The sequence below is a fragment of the Columba livia genome, chromosome 14, assembly GCF_036013475.1.
Source record: "Columba livia isolate bColLiv1 breed racing homer chromosome 14, bColLiv1.pat.W.v2, whole genome shotgun sequence".
NCBI lineage: Eukaryota > Metazoa > Chordata > Aves > Columbiformes > Columbidae > Columba > Columba livia.
The window spans coordinates 18,902,790-18,918,165 of record NC_088615.1 but is presented as its reverse complement, the minus strand read 5'-3'; the positions used below and the strand labels follow the sequence as shown (position 1 = coordinate 18,918,165).

Here is a 15,376-nt window from a genome sequence, read left to right as displayed (position 1 = left end):
AGTTCATTAGTGTGTAACATAAGAATGAAAAATGCATTTCTAATTCCTGATTGACTAATCCACAATCCGCTGATCTGCAATCCCCAGAGTCCCCAGGGAAAGAACAGAAAATCCATAGCAGCCATACAGTATTTCTTTAAGATTCTTGCCCAGGTCCTGCAGAAAGCGCTCCATCACACTATGGAGCCTTCCTCCCGATACAAAATACACCTCGGCAAATTCGCTGCCATTCTGGGAGGTAACAGATAGAATAAAAACCAAATCCCGCTTGTCAGAATAGGTGAACAATGGGCATTTTATGAGGTGCTGGGCGTGACGCTTCACATGCTCGTTCATTTCCCCATCGATCTGCAGTATCAGCTCATTTCCAGCAGCCTCCCACTCGTTAGGAGAATTAGCAAAGTCCGAGTCACGTTCTAACTCAGAAATGCTGCTATTGCACTGCAGGAAGGGATGCTGGCACCTGTGAAAAGTCTGTCCTGGCTGGACCCAGGAGATGTGTCCATCTGTACCTTCTTCCCAGCTGATGTGCACCCACGGATGCTGCTCCTCACCCACTTTGCCCCAGGAAGATGGGTCCAATGTGCCCCTGCATTCCCTAAACCGTGATCTCCACAACCAACACCAAATCCTCCTTTAAATGATTTCAGACCCTTCTGCCTCATTCAGTTGGCTGAGGTGAAGTGGAGGCACGCACCACCCTCTCCTTGGCAAGCGTGCCCCACGGCAGCCGTGCACAGAGGGAAGATCCGTCACGGGGTGGGAATGGGGCCATTCCTGGGTGCCGCTGTCATGCTGAACCATCCCCCTTGGGCCCTCTCCAAATAGATGTGCTGACAGAAATCCACACTTCACCTGGTTCTGCCTTCGCAAAGCAACTTCACTTGATGCTTCTGCCCAACCCTGCAGCAGCTCAGATCTTACCAGCCACACGAGCGCGGCCATGGGCTGAGCTGTATGACCAGCTTGCACATGGAGGACTTGCTCTCGAAACATGACGGGGAGATCTCCTTTCTGCAACACCTTTCTTTGATCCTTTCCAGCAGGTATGTTAGAAATGCTGTAAAGGTCGTGGCTACAGACTCCAGAAACATCACAGATGGTTTGGGTTGGAAGGGCCCTTCCCAGCTCCCCCAGTGCCCCCCTGCCATGAGCAGGGACATCTTCACCAGCTCAGGTTGCTCAGAGCCCCGTCCAGCCTGGCCTGGGATGTCTCCAGGGATGGTTCATCCACCACCTCTCTGGCCAACCTGGGCCAGGCTCTCACCACCCTCAGGGCCAACAATTCCTTCCTCATGTCCAGCCTGAATCTCCCTCCTTTAGTTTAAAACCATCACCCCTTGTCCTGTGGAAACAGATCCTGCTCAAAGGTTTGTCCCCAACTTTCTTCTCTGCCCCTTTTAAGTACGGAAGGACCACAACGAAATAACACCACCGGGGATCTCTCCACCATTCCCTTTCGAGGGGCAGCTCCCTGCTGCAGGTCTCCCAGGCGGGGATGTGCAACCACAGCCCCCCGGGGAATTGCTCCGGTCAGACACGGCGCAGGACCCAGAGCGGAGCCTGAACTCGCTGCTCCCCACGCCACTTCCACAGCCCCACATTCCCACTCCTCAAAACATTCCACCCTCCCCTGTGTTTGTCCCACCAGCTCCTCAGCCCACGCTCACACAGCTTCACACCGGCTGGGTTGATCTCCAGGCGCCGGCTGGACCGAGCCCTGACTCCATTCCACTCTTGAAGGTTTCAATTAATCATAAAGCCAATGCCATTTTGGGCTCCATCTGTCTTTATTCCTTCAGGGACTAATAATGCCTCACCGTGTGTTTTCACACACTAGCTGAACTGAAATTAAGACAGATTTCAATATGAAGTGCCTGAGAAGAAAATGCATTTCGTAAAAAGAAAATTTCGGAGTCGTTACCATTCTCAGCTTGGAAAAAGATCTGGTTAAGTAAAAGCAGCGGGGTATTAATTTGGAAAACAACTCAGGTGAATTCCTGCTCATTGCAAGACATGCAAACACACTGAAATCATATTTATGGGCTTTTATGACAGAGTATGTATGGAAATGTAACACAATCTGCTTGCAAAGGGAGGTGAGGAACGCACAGAGGGAGCTCAGAGACGCTGATGGGATCCCGGCAGCATCAGGCGTGGCCCAGAATCCACACACCCTCCTCGTGCCTCTCTGTTGCACTGACAGAAACAGATAAAAAACCCAAGAACCCTCGTGGTCCATCACGTTGGGTGGGTTTGATCCGCTTAAGGCTTAGGGAAAGCCCATTTGCACATTGCTGTACTGTTACCACCTTGGCTTTTATGTTCCCGCCTCTGCAAAACGCAGCCACTGGGCTTTCCGACCAGCCAACCCTGCTTAAATACGGCCATTTCTGTGCTGATCCGGTGGTTTATGCAAAGCAACAGCCCTAATTATTGATCTCGGCTGATGGAGCTGAGGGTTAACGACCATCCCTCGACGCAGCCACCGTGGGGCTGTGCCCCCGTCCCCCAGCCCGGTCCAGCAGCACCAGCGCGTTCCCTCCCCGCCCAGCGCACAGCGGCAGGTCCCGCGGGGTGACAGGGATGCTCGAAGCACAGACCAGCTCCAGGGTGATTAACAGAGGCGAACAGGGACGGCTGGGCACCAGGAGAGAGTCACGAACATGAGAGCAGCAGCGTGACAGGACATTTACCATGACCCACATATCACCTGGGCTCCAGCTAACACCACCCGACTGCTGGAAAAGTCCTTTCTCTTGCCCATCCCCTGTTGCCAGGGCATTTAGGAAAAAAAAGGGAGAGACAGTCTGGAAAGGATGGTTGCAAGAAATTATACGACGGCCTCCACATTAAATTTGTAAGAGACAAAACCAGAGAGAATCTGTGAGAGCTGAAGTGTGCCGGAGGTTCACCCAGACACTTCTGATGGAAGCAAAGGTGCAGCCCTTTGATGGGTCCTTCTGGAACTGGCTGCAGTACCTTGGAAACTCATTAAACGCAGCAGAGAGGACAAGCGACGTGTACCTATCTGAGCGGCAAATCAGTTTTCACATCTATTCAGCTCTCATGCAGGGGCGTCAAGCGGCGCAGAGTGCGCGGGAAGCAGCGGTGACAGCGTTTCTCCAGCTCACGTGATGACTCCAAGCCACCCCACGGGGAGGTCTGCCCGCCGGCCCAGCGCCCGGACACGTCTTGTGGCCACAGGGCTCAGAGGGCTGAGCGCTCCTCAGAGACAAGCCCGGGAGTCAGCCCCTTCCACACACACCAGCAGCTCCGAGGGCCTCTGACCGACAGAAATAGGTTCATCTAAAATAAAGAGAGATCAAAATCCAGCTCGCAAGATGACACAGTGTCAGGACCTGAGGGGAGAGCAGGTAGTCAACACTGATGATGAGCTTCTTCGGAAAGAGATAATTTCCAAGAAGCTGTTGTTTTCCCTCTCTGCAGAACATCACCGTGTTCAAACGCTTGGAGAGCCTTCACGGGGCCGAGGATGGCAGCGATCTGGTGGAAGACCTGAGCAACTGTCTGCACGGATGAATAAGCAACTGCTTCAATGAATCTTCAAGCACACGAATAGACAGATGAGGAAAAACTTATGAAAACCCCGTATCGGGAGAACAGGTAGGCTGGAAGATGCCAGCCTGGAAACAAGGTCACTTGGTGGGACTTGTTCAGCTCTCAGTCACCACAGTAAGGCCAGTCTGGGATGCTGGGACGGCGCGCGGCTGCCAGCTCCGGGGCAAGCTCTGTGTCCTGCAGCCCTCACCTCTCCTCCAAACCCCAGCTCTGTCGCTACCGTCTCACCACAGGCCTGGCGGGCCCTGCCTCCGCATGCTCCCTGCGTACAGCCCGCCAGCGATTAAACCCCACAAAAGCAGCAATCAGGGAAGGGGTAGGAGGGTGCGCGCAGCAGGACCGATGGGATCCAGATCCTCCCATGCGGGCTCAGACAATAGCTGCAAATCTGTAATGGCGGGGTCAGTTCTGTCCACCCCAAGCCTGGCGGGGAGCAGGTACGTAATTGAGCCTGGATCCTGCATTTCCTGCTCTCATTGTTCCTCTTCCTCCCGTTCTTCGCTGCTTTGTTCTATTCAATGCGCTTTTTTCCACCTCCTTTCTGAAACACATTAACGACGGGCTGCTACAGCCTCCTGCACGCCCTGATTAAAGAGTAGACGCAGATGCCTCCTTTTTGTGGAGCATTTTGCACCTATTACTCGGAGGGAATGCGGAGAACACGCGACTTGGCAAAGTCACAGCGGGTCAGGAAAATCATTTTGGATGGTTAGGTGGAAAAGCCTTTGAAGCATGGTGAAGCCATTAGCCGAGCACACAGTTTGGAGTAAAAAGAATAAACAGAGAACATGGATGATGAATAAATAGCAGCTGAAGAGAGAGGAATACATGTTGTGCCCAGTGATGAAACCAGATCTACACTGAGAAACAGCAACTTCGGGCTGTTTTTGTCTTTGCAGAAAGTGATTAGGTAACCAGTCTGAATGCATATTGTAAATAGAAACCAGCACAATAACTCCAAGGCTACAGCAGAGAGCATTTACCAAATGAGAAGAGGCAGAAACAATGTGTTTTATATAATGCCCGACGTGGCTGTGATGAGTGTTTCTTGCAGGTTGGGTCAGTAACACGAGGGTGCTGGCAGAGCGGCTCCCCGGTGCTCCGACGGCGGCCCCGGCAGCGCCGGCTCTCCTGAGGGGCTGTTTCCAGGACAGACATCCTCACAGAGGCGCTGCAACAGCGGGGAGCGGGGCAGCAAAGCCCTCCCGGCTGCGGGAGCGCTGGGGCTGGCGGGAAGGACGGGCAAGTGGGGCAGGGAGCGCCTGCACCGTCAGGGCTGAGCTCGGCACCACCGATCAGATGCAGCCGTGCTGGGGGAAGCGGGCAGGTGTGCTGGATACTGGAGTGTGATGTGAGGCCACACACTGCAATTTCAGGGATCCGCATCCGCACTGCTGAACCTCTCAGTCCTCCTCCCTTGCACCACCAGCTCCCCTGGACCATGGAATCACAGAATGGTTTGGGTTGAAGGGATGTTCAAAGCTCCCCCAGTGCCCCCCCTGCCATGACAGGGACATCTTCCCCAGCTCAGGTTGCTCAGAGCCCCGTCCAGCCTGGCCTGGGATGTCTCCAGGGATGGTTCATCCACCACCTCTCTGGCCAACCTGGGCCAGGCTCTCACCACCCTCAGGGCAACAATTCCTTCCTCTTGTCCAGCCTGAATCCCCCTCCTTTAGTTTAAACCATCACCCCTTGTCCTATCACAACAGGCCCTGCTAAAGTCTGTCCCCATCTTTCTTACAGGCCATTTTTAAGTTCAGAAAGGCCGCAATAAGTTCTCCCCAGAGCCTCTCTTCTCCAGCTGAACACCCCGACTCTCTCAGCCTGGATGGGGTAACTCGCTCCACAATTCCCACATTTTAGAGAAGTGACAACATCCTCGGGCTAAAACCCGTCCCACAGGGTTAGGCCAGGGTGTCTGCCCCCTTGTCACCTCTCCAGCAGTCGCAGGGACCTGCACAAACCCAGCACAGGCGCTACTGCACCCAACAGCTTCCAGACACCCCGTCTCCCAGCATTTAAATCACCAAAGCTGTTCTAAAAGCAAAACCGGGAGCAAACCTTGGCTTCTAGATTTTTCTCACGGGGTCTGCTCTCCCTGTCTTCCTGAGAGCACAAGGATGGCAGTTTACTATTTAATTGTTAATTACACTTTCTTGTTAGATTTCAGACGCTGAAAAATGTTTAGGGATTTATTCTTCTGTGTAATTAACCGTAATGATGAAACACAGTTTTATACCGCACTGCAGTTTTTGTTAAGGTTATTCATAATGGGGAAAGGCTAAATAGGTTGAGTTCATTATCATTACAGAAAAAGAATTGAGGTGACCCAATCAAATTAATTTGAAATTAAGTGCAGTGAGGCTGATAACTCCACGCAAGTCAGGAGTTCAAATAAAAATAGAAGAGACAATCTACAATGCAAGAAATTACAAGTGGGCAGGACGTGGAGCTGGAATGACTGTGTCTGGGGGGTGGAAACAGGGCCATGGAGACAAACAGTGACAACAGATAAAGAGACAAACCAAGACCGCAGGATGGAAATGGAGAAGCTGGAGGAGGAAGGGACGAACATGAAGATGGACTTGAAATAAATGGGTACAGACAGTGCTTGTTAAGCTAACTAGATTTATTTCTCTGCCCAGAAATTCTTATGTCCCTACAAGACAGCACTGAAGCAAGGTCTTTAATTTTACTTTTCCGGGGTTTATCGCTTGGGCCTTAATGTTATTTAACAGCGGTGAGTATCAACCAGTTTCAGTGCGAAGCTGGACGGAATTCAAAAGCGTTAAATCTGGTGGCAGCTTTTTCCTCTCAACAAAGCCGGGCTGAAGAAGCTGGTGCTTCCCCAACAGAGCATGGAGGATGTGAACCCCGGGAGGACGGACACCACCAACACTGATGGGCAGAGCAGGGGCGGGGAGACCACAGAACGGGGATGGGATGCTGCTGAAGCACACTGCCATCGTTTAAGGGGTTAATCTCATTGGAAATGGCTAAAACGGGCAATACCCTGATGTGAGCCATCTCTAGGAAACTCTTGAGTGCTGCTACGAGATGATGCTGGAGTTACTATCCGGGATGAGTTTACTCCCAAGTCTTTGACAAGTCTCATACCGTTTGTTTTATCACTCATGGCACCAGTGCAGGGAGCAGCGAGGTCCCAGCAGCGCTGGAAGGGGCTGCGCTGGAACACGGCAAACCGGGCTCGGAGCTGGTGTCACAGCATCCCAGGCTGGTTGGGCTGCAGGAGCTCTGCAGATCCCCAGCCCCACCTGCTCCCGCAGGGTCACAGAGCAGATCACACAGGTGGGTCCAGGGGGTTTGAATGTCTCAGAGCAGGAGACTCCACACCCGCTCTGGGCAGCCTGGGCCAGGCTCTGGCACCTCCCAGCAAACAAGTTTCTCCTCATGTTCAGATGGAGCCTCCTGTGTTTCAGTCTGTGCCTGTTGCCCCTCAACAGATCCTGTCCCCGCTGCCCAGTGTGACCAGCACGAGGGCTTTTAGAGGACTGACAAACACCACAAATCTCCCCATGCACGAGCGACTCTCCTGGCTCCCACGCCAATCTCACCTTGGGTGTTTGCTGCCCTCTCCCCAAACACAAACTGCTTCTCCTTTCCTCGCAGGTCCCACGGCTCAGCTCCTCCGGCCTCACCTCTAAATCACCCCCAAGCATACGGGGAGCATTTGGGAGAAAGCTTCCAGAACGCATTCAACATAAATTATCATTCACCCTCTCAACGGATTACAGAAATCCTTTTATTACAAAATATTTAAATGGTCAAATTATCGGTGTGGAAAAACGTTTCCTGGAGGTAAAGTTTTTAAAAATGGAGGTTTTAATCACAAGCATAATCCTCTCTGGCTAACATTTCCTGTCTTGTGAAACATGGAGATACAAACTGCGCAGAGGCCTGGCTGTGCTGCGAACAAAGGAGGATGCAGCCTGTAAATAGCTTAGAGGACATCAGAAGACACTTCTCTCATCAGCAATCTTTTTTAGCTTAATATAGCTCCTCTTTGCATAAAACATTGACATTTTTGCAATGTTTGGACCCAATGGTGCGAATGCTGATTGTCATCTGAAGATACTGGAGTGTACCTTCAAGAATATGCAAGAACATTTTACAGACAGTAGTTTTACTTGCCTCCAAAATGCTGTATCTTAATATTTCATACTTATATATATTTAAATGTTAGTACCACTGGATAAATGCTAACATGCTTCTATGCTAATGCAATCACTGAAAATCCAGATAATGTTGTGTATTGGCATATACTGTTAGTGAATTATGGATACCTAAATGTACAATCCCACATGCCTAGCAATTATTTTTGTTACTGCATTTAACTTTTATTTGCAATCAGAGCACTTGAGGATTGTTCAAATGAAGTTTACTTTTGCAAACTGCTGAATGGAAAACATTTTGTGAAGGGTTTAAAAACAGCAAGACTGTGATGGGGTTGCAGAGTTGCCATAAGGGCACCGCTCGGAAAACTCTACCAGATGGAACAGTGTTTGATTTGGTCACAGGCTCGGCAATTAAAACCCAAATGGCTAAAATGAAGGACGTATAAGAGAAAAACAGAGATGAAATGTTGATGTTCTGTGTACCAGGTCACCCTTGTCGGCGGCAGAGGGATGCACCCAGCACCAGTGGCCTTGAGGACCAAACTCTCCTATGCTAAGGCTGCTTTGCAAGTCCACTTTAAGCCAAATAAATAGGAACACTATCAGGAAGGAGAAATCCAGAACTTCTCCTGCTGTACCTCCTCCTCTTTCTCCTGCCACCTTTGCTGATCCAATGTCTCGGCTGGCGGAGATGATCCAACCAAAAACCCATTCTCCCAAAGGGGTTCTCAGCCCAGCTCAGCTCTCCCAGCAGGTCCCAGCCAGACTGGGGGATGCAGCTGGTTTGCGCCATCCCTCACCCGCTTCCCTACCTGATCAGAGTTAAAGACAATGCAAATCTGGAGCAGACCTGGATAGTTTTAAGAGTTGACAAGTTCTGAATGTGACCCAAGCATGTCTGAGACTGCTGAGCATCCAGTGTTTTTCTCCTGCATAAAACACATTGCCAAGCTGCCTTCTCCAGATTCAGCTATGCCAGGAGCTAAGGACCTCCTGAGCTGGGCTGAGATCACAGGATCCCAGAATGTGAGGGGTTGGAAGGGCCATGGAAAGCTCATCCAGTGCAATCCCCCCATGGAGCAGGAACACCCAGATGAGGTTACACAGGAAGGTGTCCAGGCGGGTTGGAATGTCTGCACAGAAGGAGACTCCACAACCTCCCTGGGCAGCCTGGGCCAGGCTCTGCCACCCTCACCCCCAACAAGTTTCTTCTCAAATTTAAGTGGAACCTCCTGTGTTCCAGTTTGCACCCATTGCCCCTTGTCCTGTCACTGGTTGTCACCAGAAGAGCCTGGCTCCATCCTCCTGACACTCCCCCTTTCCATACTGATCCCCAGGAATGAGTCCCCCCTCAGTCTCCTCTTGTCCAGCTCCAGAGCCCCAGCTCCCTCAGCCTTTCCTCACACGGGAGATGCTCCACTCCCTTCAGCATCTTGGTGGCTGCGCTGGACTCTCTCCAGCAGTTCCCTGTCCTGCGGGAACTGGAATATTGTGTCCAGTTGTGGCCCCATCAGGGCAGAGCAGAGGGGCAGGAGAACCTCTCTGACCCACTGACTGTGCCCTGATGTTCCTCAGGGAAGGTCTGGAAGCACTGGGAGGTGGGCCCGGCCCGTTTGGGAGCAGCAGAGCATCCCCCCCCAGCCTGGAGGGCTCAGCATCCAACACCAACACATGTACGGGGCAGATCACCCCCTGCAGCCCCGCGAGCTGCGACAGCTCTGGTATGCACTGTACAGTCCCAACACCTAAACAAGGCACCCAGGAACAACCAAGAGTGGAGAAATAAACACCAACCCCTCCGAAAAACACAACACATCAGAAACTGCTGCAGCACGAAGCACTTCAAATGCCCCTGGCATTTAAACGGAGCACAGAGTAAGCTGAGAAAAATGTATGAACAAACAAATTAAGCCGATAGCGCAAAGCAGGCGAGTTGGCATGTAGGTGTCTATCGAGAAAGCTTAAGCACAGCAAGGGGAAAAAAGCAAACCCAAAAACCAGGCATAATGCTCCTCACATTTTGGAACTGAGCTCTCAGCCAATACATCATCCGAACCACTCAAAACCACCATCTGTCAGAATGTCCTTTCAAGAAGAAAGGTCTAAAAGTTCCCGAAGAAGTATTTTAATATTGTCATATTAGAAAAGAGATTGTTTCTGTCCAAAGAAAGGCATCTGCAATTAAGTGAATAATACTATACAAAAGCATTAGTCTCATGGCCACTGCCGCACACTCGTATCATGAGCCAATGAATTTCTAGAGTCTGGATCATGTCACATTAGCTAAATCAGGAAAGAAGTGATTTAATCGGCCCTGTCATTGCACCAGTTACCTGCAAATGTTCCCAGAGCCTCTGCATGATTTTCTCTTAAGGAAATATGTAATTAATAGTCTACACGCTAATAAAGAGCCTAAGGAAACAACCACAATATTGCCTCAAACATGAAAATATTCCAGAATACGAAGAGCAGGTCTGTGTTTTTGATGTGAAAGTCTGTATCTTATCGGGATCAGTAGGTCAAGCTCTGTTTCGTACTATAAAATGGATCCTTTGCTGGTGTAAATCTGGGTACCCGCTGCTGCCCACTTCACCTCACACACGCTGGCATCGCATACAAGATCGCAAAAGAAATGCACATTTGCAGACTATATATTAGACTCAGCGATAAATAACTTATAATGGTAGAGAAGGTGACCGCATTTTTAGGCACAGAAATATGCAGATATAATGAACCTGACTTTCAGTCTTCACTCCACACTTCTGACCTTGAAGTCTGGGTCCCTCCAATGCATTTCTAAAGGCTCTGCACATGCGAACGTGCAACACACACACCCTGAAGCCCAAAACAAGACACGTAGATAAGGTTCTTAGGGACATGGTTTAGAGGTGGACTTGGCAGTATTATGTTAATGGTTGGACGTGATGATCTTAAAGGTCTTTTCAATCCAAAACCATGCTTTGATTCTAAAAACCCGTAAACCCAAAAGGGCACCAATAAAACCCACTGAGCGCACGCTGTACCACGTGTAACAGTGCACGTCCTGCCCTGGCACGGCCGGCCGGGCTGCTGGGGCACGAGCCACGTTCCGCTGAACCACACACGTCCTGCAGACCAGCTTCTCCTTGATCCAGCCCCCACTCCTGACCCCACGGCTGATCGACACCGCTGCGGTGTCAGAGACACGTGTCTGCGGGGCTAAAAACCCCTCCAAAGACCACGGGAGCTGCTAGATTGCCAAAATCAGCATCTCGCTCCAGCCTGGGGGCGAGCAGCAGCAGGGAGAAGTGCGTGCTGAGCCACACCAGCCTCCGGATCTTCCCCTGGAGATGGGGAGGCAGAATTATTCCCGTTGGCCTTTGTGAAAAGCCCAGGGAAGCCCAGAAACACCCCCGGCTGCCCTGCTGAACGACCTCCGGCTCGGCCTGACGAGCAGGGTGAGCACGCACCGAGCAGATGAGCCCATGCAAGGAGAGGAGCCGAGAGGACAACGTGGTGTGTCACAGGATGACAGCAGCTTTCAGCCCCTGTCGCTATCACAGAATCATTTCATTAGGAAGAGACCCCAGGACCATCAAGTCCAACCATAACCCACCCCTGGCACTGCCCCATGTCCTGAGAACCTCATGTCCTTCTGTCCAACCCTCCAGGGATGGTGACTCCAGCACTGCCCTGGGCAGCCTGTTCCAATGCCCCACAGCCCTTTGGGGAAGAAATTGTTCCCCAGATTCAACCTCAACCTCTCAATAGCAATAAATCAAGAGAGACGAGGAGAGGCACAGAGCCCGCCGGGTGCCCTGAGGTTTCCCCTCGCGGGCTGGGGGACGGAGCTCACCTGGAGAGCGCGGCGCCCAGGACGAAGGCAGCGTGTTCCTTCAGCGCCGCCTCGCTGCTGTTCAGCCCCTCGATCACCAGCCGGAGTCCGCCCATGGAGAGAAAGTCCTTGGCGTTGTCCACCTGCAAGGGAGCAGGGATATCAGTACGAAACCCTAGAACCCACTCGACACCTCGTGAAGATCAGCAGCTCTTCCCTCCCCATCTGACCAGCGCTCAGTTTTAAAAGTCATTAAAAATTAAGGGGGAACAACCATGGCTGGCATTTTGTACACCAGCGCCTGCAAGCAGTGGATGTCGTGGCTGCAGGAGCTGCTGACAGGCGGCTATCACCACACGCATCGCTGGAAACTCCAATATAATACTTTGATCAGCTATCAAAACTGTTCTTGACATGTATTTCAGGTGATTTCAAAAATTCAGGAAATCTGGCAATGTAAAAAAACCCCAGTTCTTTCCTCTCTTACCTGAGGAAGCCGCCACTGGGGACCCAGGGAACTGTCTGTTTTGCAAATGCGATTAATTAATTGATGCTCTAATTGTAGCAGCAGGATGTTTCAGAGCCTGTCGGCAGCAGCGGGGCAGGGCAGTGTCACCTCTGCTCACAGCGACGTACACGGATGGTTCGGAGCGTTTTTTGTGAGGATCAACAGCTTCGTGCGGACGTGAAAAGCACAACCGGTCCCTGCTCGGAGGGGTCGGCAGGAGCTGCAGCCTGGGCAAGGGTTTCTAAAGCCAACAGTATTGGAGTAACCAGGCGCAAATCACAGCGGGCAACTGTTCTCAGGTCAGGAAAGGGCTACGAGTGGCTCACAAACAAAATCTAGAGCAAAAGCACAAAGTGCTTCAAGCACAAAATTCAGTCCGAAGCCAAATCGATGTATTTTGGTGCGTTTTTTTGCAGTTTAAAAGAGAATCTGATGAACGTTCAGAATTGCGTGTGCAAAAAATTTGTGTTTAGAATTTCAACGTTTCTCCTCCCTGCAAGTCAGGAGACAACGGCAGATGGAAACAGAAGATGAAAATGAGTCGCCAGCCCTGTCTGCAGCGGTGGGGTGGGACAGGACACACGGGGCACGCTGGGCACTGCGCTCCGGCCTCAACGCTCTTTTAGCCGACAGTGACTCCATCCTTAGTGTTACATTTATCTCAGCCGTGCGCCCTCACCAAAATCGGCTACAGGTTGGATATTTTAGGTACCCAAGAGAATGAAGAAGCTACTTGGCTTTATGTCCTATGGGTACGGCTTTACCAGGGCATGGCCCGGGGAGCTGCGGCTCATCTCTGCTCCCGTGGGACAATACCCACCGCTCGCTGTCCCTCCGCAAAGCCAGGGACAGAAAGCCCATCTCTGCAGGTTGCCGGGGCTGATTCAGGGTTTGCAGCAGCTTTTGTATCTTTTCAGATCCTATTTCATAACTGTCCTATAAACTGGACCCGCCAGATCCCTTATTCTTCTGCGGGCCCATCTTTGTCTACAAAGAAATCTATGCAGCAACCCAATTTCAGCTGCCGGTGGGTGCTTTTATTGCTCAGCTTCTGTAAAAACTCCAAGGCTGTTTTAATGCTGGAATTGGACATTGAATTCAAGGGGCATCAGTTTGCATCAGTCAGGGTAAAACCAGCCGTCGCTGTATCCCCATCAGCACCGAGTCCTTCAGGCAAACACCTCAACCACAGAATACAAACGGTGCTGTAAAGCTTATTTTGAAGGTGTATGTATTATTTTTAACTGGACTCTGTTGTGAGAGCGCCTTCTCTCACTATTTCAAAATGAACAAAACCCCCAAACTCAATAACTGGCAGGTATTAACCTCTCTGGGGAGCAGAAGATGCTGCAAACAGCACAGAAGAAAGCCGAAGATGAGAAGAGCTCTTGGGTAAAGAACACAGGGAAGGTGGGTGAGGAGAGGGATGGGAGAAGAGCAAATATGACAGCGGTTATTAGAGAGCAGCCTCGAATCGGAGGAGAAGGAAAATGAGGAGGGAAGGGGAGAGAGAAAATGATAGAAAACGAGAGGAAGGAAAAGCAGCGTGTCAACCGTACGCAACAGAGAGGGAAATTAGCAGTGAGAAATGGTGTAGCATGTCAGAGGAGGGGAGAGAGGAAGATAAGGAGAGTAAATAATTGAGAGAAAGAGCCTGCAATGCATGAGAACGGGTCTTGGCTCTGCACACTGCTGTGCAAGCACCGTGAATTCTGTTTATAAATGAGTTATGCTCTGGCCTCTTCACATTTGCATTTGGTTTTTATGCGTTGCAGACAACCTAGCGAGCCAAACCTTCCTGCTCTTCCTCCAAGACGGGCTCCCAAACATGCCAAGTCGAACCCTGACTGATGAGAAGCACAGCAGGGCTGGCAACCCAAAGCCAAGCAAACAGAGACCCTGGGGCTGCCTCCTCCGAGCGCCTCCCCCGGCAGGACACTGGCCGGGCTGCCCTCGGCTCCCCCGCGGGTTTGGCAGCACGAGCGGCTCCACGTCCCATGCGCGGAGTGGAGCGTGGCCCTGGCTCGCAAACCACTCGACAGGGCATTTTGTGCACCCACAGGAGCAGCAGGAAGGCCTGGAGCTGGATGATTATCAAAAGCACGTCACCATTGGGATGGAGGCTATGGGACAAGGAGCAGTGGGGCTGTCACCGGTCCCGTACACGGGTACACGCTGCCCAGGGTCCCCGTTGTCCACGGCACGGCCGCTGCAGAGCATTCCTGACAAGTTCAGCCCTTCCAGGGTTATGCGGCACAAGCGTATTTGGCTGCTATTCAGTAATTACATTAAGGCAGCGCTGCTAAAGTCAGTACCAAGCAGAGATAATGCTCTGGACGCATTCAACTGGCTGGAAGAAGAAAGAGGAGGAAAAGCCGCGCTGGCTCACAGACAAGTCATATTTCTTATCAGCTTCCTGCCTGATGAGAAGGTGCTGCCCAGCCATCTGCCCCGGCAGCGCGGGCACAGAGCATCCTTGTGACGGACGCACAAAGGAGCCCTGTGTGCCCCCGCCACCCCCGCCGTGGCCCCCTCGGAGCCCTTTGATGCTGGACGTGGTTCCCTTTGATGCTCTGGTTCCCGCTTCCCTGCTCCTCTCACCGTTCCAAAATCGCTTGCCCCGTCCCATGCTGTGAGCAGGCAGGGTTTTATGCTCTAACAGCCCAGACTGTTCTGCTGGAAATCAAAGCATCCCAGGATGTTTGGGGGTTGCTTTTTAGCATGCTGGCCTGATGCTCTGGCACCCTTAGCCAGACAGAATTAGCCCTGAGTATAAATATGAAGCTCTTCGGGCGCCCATTGTTCACACTTATTCTCTGAGTCAGATGCAGTCAGTGAAACAAAAGCATCGAGAACAAACAGCAAGGAAGCCTCTGCATGCCTGTGACAGAAATTCAAGACAAAGAGCCCTGGAAATAACACTTCTATTAGTTAGTGCATGGACTCCAACTCTCAGCAGCTCATTCCTTCTGCTACTTTATCCAAAAATACCATGTTTGGGTCTTCAGCCATTCCTGTCACCAGCCCAGCTGTGAAGGAGGCTCTTTGTGCCTCTTCTTACTCACACCAAGGCAAAGTGCAGGTTTTTGGGTGGCCGTCACCTTCCCTGGTACAAAGACATGGTCTGTGAACTGATGTAAGGGCACCTACCTGCAAGCACAGAGGCTTCCACAGAAGGAGCGAGAAAACAATTATCTTCTTAGCAGCCATCACTCTACTTACCCAAAACTGGCAGATAAAACCCCATTTCATACCATTAAGCATATGAAAGAAGAAAAAGAGCGGGCAAGAGAAAAAGCCTGAGAACAGACAACAAATCAGGCAACTCTAACCCCT

At 51.4% G+C, this 15,376-nt stretch overlaps 1 protein-coding gene across 3 annotated transcripts in view; it reads right to left on the bottom strand.

Annotated features, from left to right (window-relative positions):
* The window catches only part of SIL1 (SIL1 nucleotide exchange factor), a 102,834-nt gene that overhangs the window by 25,328 nt on the left and 62,130 nt on the right, over positions 1–15,376 (bottom strand). For all 3 annotated transcript variants that reach the window (XM_065030374.1, XM_065030373.1, XM_065030375.1), the window contains exon 8: positions 11,554–11,675. In XM_065030374.1, the coding sequence (XP_064886446.1) occupies positions 11,554–11,675 (122 nt within the window). The remainder of the gene's footprint in view (positions 1–11,553; positions 11,676–15,376) is intronic.